Source organism: Suricata suricatta, chromosome 2 (genome assembly GCF_006229205.1).
Source record: "Suricata suricatta isolate VVHF042 chromosome 2, meerkat_22Aug2017_6uvM2_HiC, whole genome shotgun sequence".
In the NCBI taxonomy this organism is placed as follows: domain Eukaryota; kingdom Metazoa; phylum Chordata; class Mammalia; order Carnivora; family Herpestidae; genus Suricata; species Suricata suricatta.
This window is the reverse complement of record NC_043701.1, coordinates 158,771-173,957: the sequence shown is the minus strand read 5'-3', so window position 1 is coordinate 173,957 and position 15,187 is coordinate 158,771. Positions and strand designations below refer to the sequence as shown.

At 49.8% G+C, this 15,187-nt stretch overlaps 1 protein-coding gene across 1 annotated transcript in view; it reads right to left on the bottom strand.

Moving 5' to 3' along the window:
• Positions 1-15,187, bottom strand: part of VIPR2 (vasoactive intestinal peptide receptor 2) — a 210,060-nt gene that overhangs the window by 49,480 nt on the left and 145,393 nt on the right. The window contains exons 6-8 of the mRNA XM_029954208.1: positions 15,066-15,176; positions 14,635-14,769; positions 13,151-13,250 (exon numbers count right to left, since the gene is read on the bottom strand). Coding sequence (XP_029810068.1) covers positions 13,151-13,250; positions 14,635-14,769; positions 15,066-15,176 — 346 coding nt within the window. The remainder of the gene's footprint in view (positions 1-13,150; positions 13,251-14,634; positions 14,770-15,065; positions 15,177-15,187) is intronic.

Genomic DNA, 15,187 nt, shown 5'->3' with positions numbered 1-15,187 from the left:
AGCACGGCTTGGCAGCCACCTAGGAGTTTCCCACAGATTCTCTGAGCTCTCACATTCCGGTGTAATGGTCTCTTCCTCTCGGTCAGCAAAGCCATGGATCTGCTTCCCATTTCCAGCCGCCTCCATGCTTATTATCAATTTAAAGAACTAAAAGCTCGATGGAATGACTCACCAATTGAGTTGGAATAAACCCTTTTTAAAAAGTGCATTGTCTGTGAACACAGCCATTCATTCTGACCTGAGTCTCCAGACAAGCCGACTCCTGCCCCATCCCCCCACACACGCACACACACCCCACCACACACACACACCCACACACACCCCACCACACACACACACACACACACACACACACACACACACACAGACACCCGCCCCTGCCGGCCCCGCAGAGCTGGCCCCAGGGCCATGTTGTACCTGCTGTCACTGAGGGGACACTGACCTATCCTTTCCTGCAAGGTGCTCACAAACAGGTGAACATACAGGCAGGTCTCCGAAGCGCCCAGGGCCAGGAAGACTGGCCAGCGTTCTCCCTCATTCTAGAGGCCACGTACTGGTGGGCACACAGGATTCAAAAGACCAGATGTGGCCCCGACGCGCAACTCTGGACCCTCTAATTTCTCCCAGTGGGAGTCAGAACACCCAGAAGCAACCCTCCCACCTTGGGGCCTCAGGTCATTGTAAGATTTGTCTCATGTCCAGTGGTCAAAACTGGGCTACTTATAATTTTGGCTCTCAGACCTAATTCTGCTTCTGGAGGCTTCAGTGGGCAGTTGCAGGTATAAGTGGCAGCAACTAAAATTCTCATCCCTACCCAGCTTTGACTTTCTGCTCAGAGACCACCCCCAAACACTCAGAGACCACTCCCGGGCACAGACCGGCCTGAGCCCAGCACACAGCATGCGGGACCCCAGGGTCTCTGTGTCCTGTGCTCAGGGTGCCTGGGGTGGAGACGCAGAAGTCCTCCCCTCCAGAGCTGCCAGGAGCAGCAGAGAAGACTTCCTGCTGGGCTCATCTCAGCGGTCGCTGTAAACAAGACTCCCCAGAGCAGCGGACAAAGCCCGCGGGAAGCTGCCTGGCTGTGCCCCTGGGTCCAGATCCCCACAGTGAACAGGGTCACCGGTAAACCCACCACTGTATCCAGAGGCTCCAAAGCACACTTCCCACTCCTAAATGTTCCCAGCAATCCCTCCCCCGGTTTCGGGTTTCCTCCTTGGATAACTTTGTCTGTCACCTGTTCAGGTGGCCGATTACAAATATCCTGTTACTCTAAGTCCTGTAGAACCCTAGTTAGTCTGAACCAGAATAGTGATGATCAAATCCTGCTAGATGACGGATTCCTTCTTTCTGTTGTTCTAAGGATGAATATTTTCATGGTTTGTTCTTAAAATATTTACCAGTGAGATAAGGCAAGATACATCCAATCCATGCATTCGTTAAGCTGGGTATGGTGCTGAATGTTCTTTTAAAAATGCTGCAGTCAGGAAGGATGAAAATAATGCTTATTGGCAGAAGCAGAGTGGAAAAGGCCTTTTGAGGGGAAACAGCCAACACAGTAACCGTCAGGACTAATGAATGTGCTCTGGACACTCAGAGACCATCAGTGTAGGGAAAGACAAGCACATGCCAGCAGCATGTTCCCAGAAAGGGCTGAAAGACAGTTACTAGAACGAGCTTGGGGCATGGTGACAACCTAGTTGTCCGTTGTCCTTGGAGGCAGAAGTGAGACAACACACCGTCTGGTCAACAGCCAGCACTTTCTCCGTGATGTAAGAGAGCTCGTAGCTGATGAGCCTGGTCCTCTCATCATCTGCAATAACAAGTATTCATTTCCTCAACCAGTGTTCACTGAGCACCTGCTATGTTCCTAAGGCCGCCCTATCATGGGTTACCTACACCAGGAGGGCCCTGACCGAGACACAGTAGGAGCAACGCCACAGAGGCATCAGCTGAGGACTGCTGCTTCAGCATTTCTCGGGCTTGTACACACGTCCACGAAGCAGACCAAGCCTGGGTCCCTGAGAGAAGCAGCTAACAGACCTGGGTGAGGCCCTGGGATCATACTGCTTCCTTAGGTCACCTGTGAGACACCCGGATTTTACACATTAGAAAACCCAGGTCCCACAGCCACCTGGGACTCCAAAGACATTTAAGGTGCTACAAGGTGTATTGTACCGGGAAGGTATTTTTCAGACAATGCCAGGATACCCCAGTAACCTGTCTAATTAGGCTGCTGAGCGAAGTAATCCCCTCCTCCGCAGCCTGGAGGCGAACTACAACCAAAGTCTGGACGTATCACTTGCTGGGACATTGCCGCTGGATGGCGCTTTGAAAACAGATCACTTTGAAACTTTGCATCTGGAAGCAGAGAAGTTTTATTTGGGGGATGGCGGTGCAGGTGGGTTCCATCGGTGAGAGTCATATTCTGGGACTCAAACTCACATTAAACCAAGACTCAAAACCCAGAATTGGCCAAGGCTGTTAACCAAACAAAAGGCTTTTTCAAAAAAGAGAGCCAGTGTGAACTTTTATATTTTAAATATATGCCGAATCTGGGGCATCTGGGTGGCTCAGTCGGTCGGCTAAGTGTCCAACTTCAGCTCAGGTCATTATCTCATGGTTTGTGGGTTCGAGCCCTGCAGCGGGCTCTGTGCTGACAGTTCAGAGCCTGGGCGCTGCTTCAGGTTCTGTTTCCTTCTTTCTCTGCCCCTCCCCCGCTCACTCTCTGTCTCTCCCTCTCTTTCAAAAATAAATTTTAAAATTAAAAAGAAAATTAAAACTATGCCAAATCCAATAAATCCCAAACATCAGAATGTCCTCCAAGTTGAGCCTGAGAGAATCTGATGTCTGTGGGTAGGACCTCGGTCAGCACCGCCGCCCACGGACGGGCTGCCCACACCTCAGAGTGGGGAGCGGCACCCACGCCCTCCGCGGGCGGCCCCCAGAAGCCTGTGCAAGGCCCTGAAATGGCGCTGGTTTAGGAAACTGGTGTGTGGGCTAAATCGTGTGCACCACGCCTGTGCCTTTCACTCACTGAAGTGTTTGCTGTTATTACTGTTTATAAGCAGCCTCTGTTTCCTTAAATGTTAAACATTCTCCAAAGCCTCGCTCCCAGTGTCTGTGACAACGTGGGACCGTGTGAACTCCCGGCGGGGCAGCGCCTTGCTCTGCCGCAGAGGCCAACACGCCGGGACTCCAGCCGTGTTATTCCCAGGACAACCCTCCACAGATTTATGATCACGGCTTGGGTGGCTTCCCAGGGTCGTTCCAGGACATACATCTACCAGTGTTATGACGCGCATGACAAATCACCCTCACACAGCGCAGCAGGCGCACAGCTGAGTGTGACCCCGGCTGTGAGCGCCGCCCCGCCTACAGAAACCTCTGTTCCTGCTCCTCCAAGCCGCGGGCACCTCCAGCCCCCTCCGGGACCGGCCACTGTGGCAGGCGCCGCTGCGAAGAGGACGCACGAGTGACTGAGTGTCCGCCAGTCGGTGCCCCGGCTCCGGAGCTGGTGACTCCCCAGTCCCGTCCCCTCGGGAGTGCAGCCTCCTGCACGCAGGGCCCCCTATACCTCACCTGCCCTCCCCGCCCACCTCTTCCTTCAGCTCCGCCCTTGTGCTCACCTCTGCACACAAGGCCTCCCGCCAAACCCAGTCCCACCCGCTCCCCTGCCTCTCCCTCTCTCCTCTGCTCCCGCATGCACACAGTGGTCCCCACCCGAATACCTCTTCCCTGGCCCTCAGCTCTGTCCCCTGCTCCTCTTGCATTTCTGGGGAGCAGCTGACTCACCGTCCAGCCCCCGGGGCCTCCTTAGTCACCGTCTCTCTGCAGTTCGGCTGCTGGCTGCAGCCATCTGTGGCAACGGCTCTTCCCATCACCCCTACGGCAGACACCTTCATGTCCCACCTGGAGTATTACTCACTTAGCGGGCTTCTCCACTCCCAGGGCCCCCCTAACTACTCCTCTCAGGAGTGTCTGCCCATGAGCGTGCCTGAAGCACAGCTCACTTCCCAGAATCCCTCAGTGGAAACACTCCGTCCTCTGAATCTCTGTGGTGTGTTTTGTAACAAGCAGACGGGCCTGCATGGATCCTTTATGGTCTCAGGGTACTGAGCCCAGGGGCTCACAGGACAGAGCGCAAATGCTGGGGAGGGGGCATCTGCTGCCCTTGTTATGGGGGCTATGCAGGCAGGGCCCCACCGGGCACCCTGGTCACACTCCCACTATCCTCCCAAACAGGCCCCCGTCCTCTCTCCTCAGGGAAGGAGGGAGCTGTGAAGAAGTCACGGATTTGGAAAGCCGTGTTACTATTTCCCTGGAATTGGGCGGGGAGGGGGGAGCCTTTGGAAGTAGGCTGTCAGAGCACCGCTGACTGAGTCACAGCAAGCATGCCATCCCACGGGATGTAGACGTCTGGGAATGCTCTGAGCCACGGATTTGTCATCCCAGACTTCACAGTCCTACCTGCAGAAAGACCACAGCTGCCTGTGACGGGTCCACGTCCACAGAGAAAAGCAGAGAGCCAAGGGGAACCCCCCCAGGGGTGTGATGAGGAAGCTAAAGCCAAAGGTACAAGGTACAAGGTACCCATCAAGGTTCTGTCCTGAGACTTCAAAACCATCACGGCAGGCCAGAGAAAAGGAAACGTTGACTTCACAAAGGGTATAGTAAACGACGGAAATCCTTATCCAGAGATGTAGCGTCAGCTGGACATGCTGACAGTTAAAATGAGCGTTCAAGAGAGTTAGGCACAGTCTCAGCTAATAGATGGTGTAGTGTCAAAGGAATCTCCCATCCCTTTGAAGCAGACACTAAGGAGGAAGAAAACCCTTTTCTAAAGCATCTTCTCTCTAAGATACTAAATATGGCTTTGCAAAAAGAGCATTTGACGAGGAGTCCAGGGACCCGTGCTCTGTGTGCCACCAACTTGGATGAGACTCTCAGGATGCCCTCTCGCATTTCTATACTTCGATGCATCTTGATCCAGATGAAAATGGAGGGCTCCCCTGACCTGTGCTGTGTGCACATCTGCCTCCCTCGTCCTGAGACGGGGCCCTGCACATCCTCTCGGGGACACGGCACGCCCGTGCCTTCCTTCTGCCCTGCATGCTGGTGGGGTCTGCACAGCCTGGGCTTCTCAGACCAATCCATGCCAGACCAGAAGGGTCCCTCCAGCAGAAACCTTTGTGCCCAGAGGCTAAGGAGCCCCGAGACTGGATGCCACGTCTGCAGTACAAGAGGGCGTGTGCCCACTGTCATGACAGAAGCAATACCAGGGCTTGGGCTGGTGGCAGGGTGGCTGGGAGACGCCGGTGGGAGTGAGGCCATCCCAGGTCTGACACAGGACACATGAGGTCACTGAACGGATGTTTAAGATGTTTATAGTAAATCACTAAAGTACTGGTTGCTGAGTAGCTTATGATCGAAAGGCATCGGTTTTTCTTGGTAGTTTCCCCACCCTTGTTCTGTCTTATCTCTGAGTAAAGATAACATAAGTCCTTAATCATTTTTCCATCACCATCAGTTTCTGGCTCCAACTAAACTGATGTCACTGTATGCCCACATTCTCTGGTTTTCCCTCAGAAAGCCTACTGTGTTTTGCCTCAAAGCCCTGTTATCCTGCTCACTCTACTGCACCACCACTGGTGACAGGATTCGGGGTTCCAGAGGGGATGATCATGTTCCCACCAGTTTCCCTTCAGGCCTTCCCTCCTGGTATACACTCAATAAAAACATGCTGAAGCAAATTAATGACAGACTCAGCCAGTGCATCAGCAAATGACAAGATGGCCTCACGTTCCCTCACTCCGTGATACAAGGCGACCACTCGGAACCAGAGGCTCTGACTACAGGGCATTTCGAAGCAGTTCCCTGGAGCTGGTGTTTGACCCAGAAAACTCTACAAAGCCTTGCAAATGAACAACTTCAAATCTCCAAGTCCTTGTCAAGAAGGGCCGTCCAAGCTATCAAAAGTATGCAAGACAAAGAGCCACCAAGAATCTGAGGGGGTCATGTGATAATGATCCTCATTACTACCCATCCCCCACATGGCAGCGCTGGCCCCGTGCCCGTGACAGCCATGCCAGGCAGAAACCGGGCTCTGTCTGAGGTGCGTACACGGAGCACAGGTGCCGGGGCTGTGAGGCTCCGCAGGGCTCCCACGCCTGGGCCAGAGGCCCCAGAGACGGCTCGCGGTAAGAACGCCCACCTGTAAACACAGCACGCGAAATGGGTGTGCAAACAGGAAACAACAAAACATCAGTTGAATTAGAACTTGTGCTTCCAGGAGTCATCGAAAGAAGACCCCAGCTTTAAAGCCCGATTCCCACCACCCAGAGGAGCAGCAGAACGTGCCACTGGTCCTGTGAGAATCTGGAGGAAGGAGGAAATGTGAGCTTAGAGGGGGGCCCATGAAGCAAAGAGGCAGAAGCAGTGGAGGCCACTGTGAAGCCGCCGAGCCAGTCTTGGGGTCACCAGCACCAGGGACGGGCCCGGTCTTACAAGGAAGGAGGGGAAAAGCTAACTTGGTCCATATCAGTGCAGCGTGAGCTTGGAAGTTCCTTCCTGTGGCTTCACAGAGCCTCAGGTTACAGCCTCTTCTTCCCAACAAGATCGGTGATCGCTGTGGCTTCTAGGTATGCAGGTGTCTCACAAGAAACCGATTTCTTGTTTATGATTCCTGTTGTGAGTCTAAACTTAAAAATTTAATTCAGGGAGAATTTTTTCAGTGAGATTTGTTTCCTGTAAAATGTAAACTTAGACTCATTACTTTCAGAAAATTCAATAAATGATTGATTACATAACCAAGGCTACTAGCTGATTTGAAGGAGTTTAGAATTATGAGAATTCTAGAAAAAAAAAAGACCTAATCCAATGGGAAAAAACAGATCAGGCTATTTAATCTATTGGCCCAAAGAGATATTTGGCCTAGAACAAGGGCCCGCTTACGTCAGAGGGAAAGTGAAAGGGGGAAGAATCGGGCCTCCAGCACCCCCCTGACGTCAGAGGGGCAGCTGCCTACTCCTTGGCCGTGCCGCGGACTTCCAGAATGCCTCCCTTCAGACCTACATAAACAGAAGACGGTGGGTACTCTGTTTATGCATCTACTCACGTGGCTGCTAAGGGCCAGGAATAGAAAGGCGTGAGTACAGTGCTTGCTCTTCAAGGGCTCGTGCTCTGCAGGGAGAGAGACAGCCACAAAGCAGGCGAAGCACGTGACAGCAGGGCTCTGTGCACACGCCACGGTGCCCAGAAACAGCACCTCTGACAGGTGGGCATCCAAGAAGAGTGTGCAGAAGAGACGTCTTCCTCACCTGATTTTCTGGGTCTAGCTCCCTTTGTGATAAAAAGGTGCAAGAAAAAGACTAGGTGTAAAATGGGATGTAATCACTTTTATTTTATGTGACACAACCATCACAGAAATAAAAAAACTGTTGAGATGTTATTCAGTCACATGAGGAGAATGCTTCAGTTTCATGATCAGTGGCTGGAAGGCCACCGTCAAATGCCGGCGAAGCATTTTATTCACACGAACAAATGCAGGCATCAGCGTACAGCCTGTAAGCTCCTTAAAAGCCCAGGAGTCTGGGACAAACTGACCAAGTATGTTAGAATACTACGCCTCTCTTAATAGAACATTTAAATACAGAACCGCGCCCAAATACGTTGCTGAAGTTAAAAACAAAACAGAAAGGCTGAGTGAAGACCGAGCGCGGGTGTGGCACCTCGCTTCTGTTTGTACACGAGGGAAAAGGGGAGGGGTCTGCACACCTACTGTGTGTTCCCAGTCTTTAGGAGGTAAGGGAGGTGCTGGAGGTTTGGAGTGGGACATATTTGCCATTAGATATGTTTTTGAATTGTATTTTTTCCATGTGCATACATCACTTACTTTTTAATGTGAAGGTTTTCATTAGTTTGTTCAACAAAAGCTTATTCAATATCTTTTTAAATGCCAAGTACGGTGTAAGACCTTGGGCTGTGATGGGAACGAAATGCCCGCTCTCCCCAGAGGACAGTGTGGAAGGACAGCCAGCTGTGGTCACGACAGTCATGCCATGGAGAGTAAGAAGGACATTCAGCCCTGCTGAGAAGCCACGGTCCTGGGAAGAGCACCGACAGCTTTGTTTCAGATGTCCTTTTGAGGATGTGACAGACAGAGCAGTGCTTCCCGCTGGGCTGACCGCGGTAAAGGAGAGCACATCTTTCTCTGGAGCAAAGGCTGGGCTGAGCCTCCTGTGACACTGCAGGCTCCTCAGCTGTGACGGAAACTGCCGAGGGCACTGCCTCCGTCCTGTGGGACTCGGGAAAGGGAGCTATGTGAACGTGTCGCCCAAGCTGCCTGTTTGCCAGGAGCAGTCAAGTCTCTCTCTGACCCAGGGTCCCAGGTCTGCAGGCATCGGTGAAACCTCGGCAGCCTAGCTTTCTAGCTTACAAGTATGGAGAATCCAAACCCCTCACAGCTCTTGACAAGTAGATCAAAATTAATCCAGCACCCTTTGTTTAAAGAAGCCAAAGAAAAGTAAGTTTTCTGGTCCAGCACTTCCCACGGGGTTCATCCTAGGCTAACATTTGCCATCATACCCATTTCAGGATGGCACCTTCACGAACAGCTCAGAGGGTGGAGCTCCCAAACACAGGTGCCACCTCTGCTCCTCCCGGACACGGGCCACATCCCTCCAGTCTAGGCGTAAATAATATAAAGTCACGTAGAGGTTCCTGTCCAATCTGCACACCGGCAGGAGAACCGGGCAAAGCCTGGGGTAGCTGACTCACGCGCTGCCCCCTGTAGGTCAGCACGGGCCACCGCGAGGGAGCAGTGCCGGTTTTAGCTATATTATCAGGCATCTGCAGCCTCAGAGGCCCTCATACACCTATTAGTAGGGTTAAGTTAGTCCTGTCGATGAATTAATATTAAGTGACAAAGAGACAAAGCTCCAAATACTTCCAAAGCTTTTCTTTCTTATAAAGTGAATCCTTTAAAGGGGTTTAAAATTGAAATTGTTTTTTGTCTGGATTTATGTGTTTGTGTTTGTTTTAGATTCAGCATGTCATAAAAAGAGTTCCTTGTCAGATTTATACGAATTACCTCACTGTAACTTAAAGCTGGTTTTCCTGTTTCTTTTTTCACATCAATTTCTGAATACTCCAGAATTTAAAAGTAGATAATATAGACCCTTAATATCTTCTCTCACTTTTAATTTCACTAAAAGTGAGCAAATGTACACTTTCCTGTCATCTGATCAGAATGCCTTCATTCCGCTTCTGGCTTACCTCATGTACAGGGTCTTAATTCTGGAAACTTATTACTATTTATATCCCTGGCATTTGAGCTGTGCATATTTCAAAGAGTAAGAAAAAAAGGAATTTAGAACACAAGTTGTCTCTCTTTACAGAAAGTTGAAGAGTGGCCAGCCTAAAAGATTGTCACGGGGCCACTTGTCTCCTCAAGGGCAGCTGGCCTGTCACGGGCTCTTCCTGCAAACCAGACGGTGAAATGGGTCACACGCAGATATTTTTGCTATAGAGCTAATGTTGATAATAAAAGCTTTCAATATAAGAAAGTGCCCGAGGACTGACACTTTGCCATTGCAAGAAAACTGAGTGACACTTTTCTCCACCACTCCAACACAGAAGTTTATCTAAAACTACCATATTCTTTCTGATCCAGCTGACGTCAACGTGAACTTAGGGACTGTCAAAGACTCTGCCCTTAGGTATTGCCATCCAGCCATCTGGTGTGGATCACGTACAGATCACCTCGGAGACCCTGAACCACGGCAGGAGGGACACGTGAAGGAGACCCTGAGGAACGCTGGAAATGTCCTGACCCATCTTTGCACCATCACACGGAGAGCACTCGACAGCTCTCTTGGGCTGCATCTGCCTGTCCCAGCAGGGGTTTCCTTGCCTCTTGCCAAACGTTTTTTAAAGAATTAGTTGTACACTTTTAAGAAACTGGAACATTTTATGTATAAGTTTGCATTTCTGGTATTCTCTGAACATAGGAACTGGGCAGTCTGGTACCTGCATTTCCTCCCAGTAACAACTGAGGGGTGTGGGGAGGAGCTCCCATCCAGTTTCTGACATGCCCACCGTCCCAGGCGGCCCTGCCCAGCCACATGGCCATCGGGTGTCCCTTAGGCCAACACCTGGTACTCAGGAAGGGCTGGCCTGGGACCAGGGGTCAGACCTGTGCCTTTGGAATGAACTCATGGATTCCACACTCCATCTATGCGAGACAACTGAAGAATCTTTCATATATTAAAAAAACGCTGGTTGTGGACTGTAACATCCTATTTCATAATGGCAGAAAACTTCACTTCCCTGAACCAGTCTCGTTTCCCGTCACACAGCACGCCTCGGGCAGGTCACGGGCACAAACTCACAGATGCCCCTTCTGCCCTGCTGTGTCTGTTATCCAGCCACCCCCTGGCCAACAGGATTCCTCTGAAGGAAAGTCAGGAGCCATATTCTATTTTTTAAATGTTAAGTGTTCCTTGTTGCCAACTGAAATAGTGCCAGTTTTCTATTTGTTAACAAAATGTTCTTGATGAATGTAGGAAATCAAGAGTGACAAAAAAGAGGAGCGTTTCCCCTTGAGAGAAGCAAGGGGAGGGAAGTGGACACCCAGCTGCACGCAGGGACAGGGGTGTTGTCTGTAAACTATCTACCGACAATAATAAAATCGAGGACACCTTGGTCTACTTTTCATTTTGAGCATGTGCCAGCCGTGCATGTCAAGACAATCTTCCTCCCTCCTCCATCTTGGGAGTGTCTGTGCCTACCCACAGCGGACGGCAGAAGGCTGGGAAGTCTGCAGGAACGGGAAGTGTTCGGCCCCATGGAGCCTATGAATGAATGCCCTTTGAAGAGTAGAAGAAAAACTCCCATGAAGAAGCAGTTGTGTTCACGCTCCAGGAGAAAACGCCAGCCAGCGAACGCCATTTGTGGGCAGCCTCAGAACTCGTTAACAACTTGACTGTGCAATAATGGCATGAGGGGGTAAAGCTCCCAGGAGTCTGCGGCCAGCGTGGGGTCACCTACTGAGGATGCAGCAGACAGCACTCCATGCCCCTTCATGCAGGAGGCGTGGACGGTGCTGCAGGGACCAGGGTCCACTGGCCATCGCCAGATAATTCTTCGGTCTGTCTCTTCTCAGCATTTATTTGTCTTTTTTTTTTAACGTTTCATTTATTTTTGATAGAGAGAGAGACAGAGCATGAGAGGGGGAGGGGCAGAGAGAGAAGGAGACACAGAACTGGAAGCAGGCTCCAGGCTCTGAGCTAGCTGTCAGCACAGAGCCTGATGTGGGGCTCGAACCCACGAACGTGAGATCTGACCTGAGCCGAAGCCGGAGGCTTAACTGACTGAGCCACCCAGGCACCCCATCATTTATTTGTCTTAAGTCTCTGAATTTTCATGAAAGGAAAGAGACCTCAGTGGCCATGACGATAGTTTTGTTTTGAGGGGGTGGCTGGCAGAAGCCGTGTCTCAACTGTCCTCACACCTGGTTCACGGTCAGCATGCAGCTTTGCACAGGAGTGATGCCCGGTCCACGTTTGCCGTGGAGCTGAGCTACTTCATTTGCCTTCTTTGGTCAGAGCACTACCAGGCCATTTGGACGATGTGGCCTGCGGACCATGTGTGCATTACAAAAATCACAGTCCTTTAAGTCTGGATGAATCCTGGAGTCAGAGACCTCATTTTTCAGCCAAGGAAGTGGATGCTCCAGAAGGGACCAGAAAGGGCACAGGAGGCCCCTGTTAGTAGCGGTCTGGTACCGTACTGTCCAGCATGGGAGCCACTGGCCGCAGTAACAACCTGCAGTGTGGCAGGTCCAAACTGTAGTGTGAATGCTGCTTTCCAAGACTTGTATACAAAAAATGTAAATTTCTCATCAACATTTTCTCTTGATTACAAGCTGAAATAATAATGATTTGGATATATTTGGATATGCACGCTGGGTTTCTAAGACTTAGTATACAAAAAATGTAAAATTTCTCATCAGTATTTTATATTGATTACAAGTTAAAATGATAGTGAATTGGATATATGTATTAAAATTAATCTCACATTTTAAAAATAGATTTTAATGTGGCAACTAGAATATTAAAAATTCCCTGTGCGGTTCATATTCTATTTCTTCTGGGCAGTGCTGGTCTGAAACAAAGCCTGTGTACGTAACTCTGGTCTGAAGTCCCTCTCTAGGACACTAAACTATTTGAATACATAACATAGTCTTACTTTGATTTTAATTTTTGTCTCGAAAATGGACAGAGAAAAAGAAAGTTGAAGGACAAAAGGTTTTTGCTACAGAGATAATTTGGGTGCTATCACAGATCCTTCTGAGTTTATAGACCTGGAATGTGTCTAGCTGGACAGCATGTGTCCTTTGGGAGAAAATAGCAAATTTACGGTATTCGCAATAGGTCTGTCTTTGGGAAAACAAGTCTCATTTTCCTGTTTGATTTCTGATGTTTCCACCATTCTTTTTTTTTTCTAAATAATTTTTTTACTGTTTGCTTATTTAAAGAGAGAGAGAGAAAGAGAGAGAGAGAGAGAGAGAGAGAGAGAGAGAGAGAGAGAGAGAGTAGGGGAGGGGCAAATAGACAGGGAGAGAGAGAATCCCAAGCAGGCTCCCCATTCAGCATTCACTGAGGAGCCTGACCCAGGGCTTGATCCCATGAACCATGACATCATGACCTGAGCCAGAAGAAGAGTTGAGCACTTAAGTGACAGAGCCACCCAGGCACCCCTGTACCATTCTTAACGTGACTAAAATCATCTGTGATGTGACTAAAAGTTTTAAATGAAAGAAATTAGATAAATACTCATTCCATAGAAAACGAAGTTGATTTTGCAAAGCATAACAACACCCATGAAATTTTCTCAGAACTGTTGCTATTATGTTAAACCATGGATACCATTACTATAAGGGTTATGGCTTTCTTTTAAAAGGTTTATTAAGTGAAGAATTCTCCTGCCCCAAGATTCACAGGAGTTTTACCAGCATTCATTAGAAAACAGTGGAAACAGACCCTTTTTTGAAGACGCAGGTGACCTTACGCCTCAGACTTTAGAGTGAGGCATCAGCTATTTGCCCAGCAGGTTATCTGAGACCGCCGTACTCACCACGCCACGATCTTACCTTTGTGTTTGTCTGTCTGAGTCCTCAGAAGCTCTGCACATTTTGTCTCTTCCTCCTGTATTTCCAGATGGAATCGACATTCTGGGTGAACACTGTTCACCTGCTCAAGGTTTAAAAAAATGGAAGTAACTAAAAATTTCACCATAAGAAGAAAGTCAAACAACAGTTCTACAAAATAAAATAAAACACTCCACGGTTCTAAAGTGCTCCCCAAATAATACTCATTTAAAAGTTTCATATTTCTGGCATGGTTATGAAAAACCAATTTGCTTGTAAAGGAATTATAAAACAAACATAAAATCTAATAAAATTTTTTTTTTTTTTACTGAGCAGGAAAAAACTTCCTAACATCATATATTGTGTGGTGTTGGTACTAATTTGGCAGCAATAGAGCTCTTTAATCCAATAATCTTTCAATATTTGAGTCCTCCATTTCATAGTCCTTGATTTGATTGAAGTCCATACAGGTCCCCTCCTAAGACCGTTCTTAAGGACTGAACACCACCCCAGAGGCCCACCCGCCGCGGCTGGGACAGCAGCCTCTGCATCACTGGACAGAGGTCTAACGGGATAACTTTGCTTGTAGGGAGTGCAGGTCCCAGCGGAAACTTTGGGATTTGGTGCAAGGAGATTTTCAGGAAGATTAGCGGGGTAGGCAGGGAGACGGGGCGGGAAGGGTCCTCCTATCACTGCCCTCGCCGAAGGACAGGAGGTGGGCGAGTTGCCAGCCCCTCGGCCTCAGGAACTGAAGGTGCGGCCCGGATAGTGATTAATATTGCGTATTAATGTGTGCGAAAGACAAAACTACACATTTCAGTCTTAGAAGAAAATAGTCTCTGATTTGCTTTTATGAAAATCCAACGTTCTCTTTTTCTATTTCTCCCCAGCCCAGGTGCTCACACAGCAGGCGGGAGCAGCACACCCCCTCCCGTGTCTGAATAAAATTCTATTTTTACTATAAAAGAATCATACTCTGGGTATACTCTGGTCATCTACGTTTAATTATCCTACTATCAAAATCGTCAGTTAGAACTCTAACCAGGAATATAATTTCTGAACAGAATTAAAAGAGGAAGACGTTGATACTTCCACCACATCTACCCTCATTTAAAAAAAAGACCCAAAGCGCCCTCCCCCAGCCCATTACTGGACAACCACCAACTGCAGAAACTCCAGGTTCCGGACGGATTGTACTTTCCTAAATGAACAAGTCAATGGTTTAAGTTTCAGAATTAGGAAAACTATGTTTATGTCGACTTAAAAAATGTTTGTCGAGGTATAAAAAGACGCCGTGGCCCCTGACATTCTTGGGATACGCCGGGCCAGGGCTCGCTCTGGGACCTCGCAGAAATCCGGGCTGCCTTGGCCAGAATGATTCCTGGCTCTTCTCACTCACTGGCTCTTTCAAAGCCTTAAAATGACTAGCAAGGGGCTTATTAAGTTAAATCCCCCTTCCCCTGAGGGACGAAGACCTGGGAACCCACCAGACACGGGAGTCCCTGGGCTCCCGCCCCCCGAACGGGGAGGCCCGCAGCGGCCACAACCCCCCGCGCAGCCCGGCCTCGGCCTCCCGGCGTCAGGAGGGGCTCGGCCGCGGCGCCGGGAGGTGGCGGCCCCGCCTGCAAACAGGCAGGAACCGCCTCGCTCTCCGGGGGAAGCGAGAAACAAGGCTGACAAGTTTGTTCTAGAAGGTCGTCAAACGAAAGGAAGGGTTCTTGAGAACTAAGTAATGTATTAATGCAGTCATTCAGCACACTGCTCCTCAGTGTATCATTTCCTCCTGTGCTCTCGAATAACGACCAAACGGTCCGAGTATCTCCGAAAGGAAACTTTCTTGAGCCACAGCGTGTCCCTCCGAGGCCCCCGAATGCGCACAAAAGCCGCAACGACTACCCGGAGGCGGAGGACCACTCACTTCCCTCCGGGACGAGCAGCCGGCGCGGGTGGCCGCAGCCTGTCGCCCGTCCCACACTCGGGGGCCGCGCGCAGCCGGCGCAGGTGGCCGCAGCCTGTCGCCCGTCCCACACTCGGGGGCCG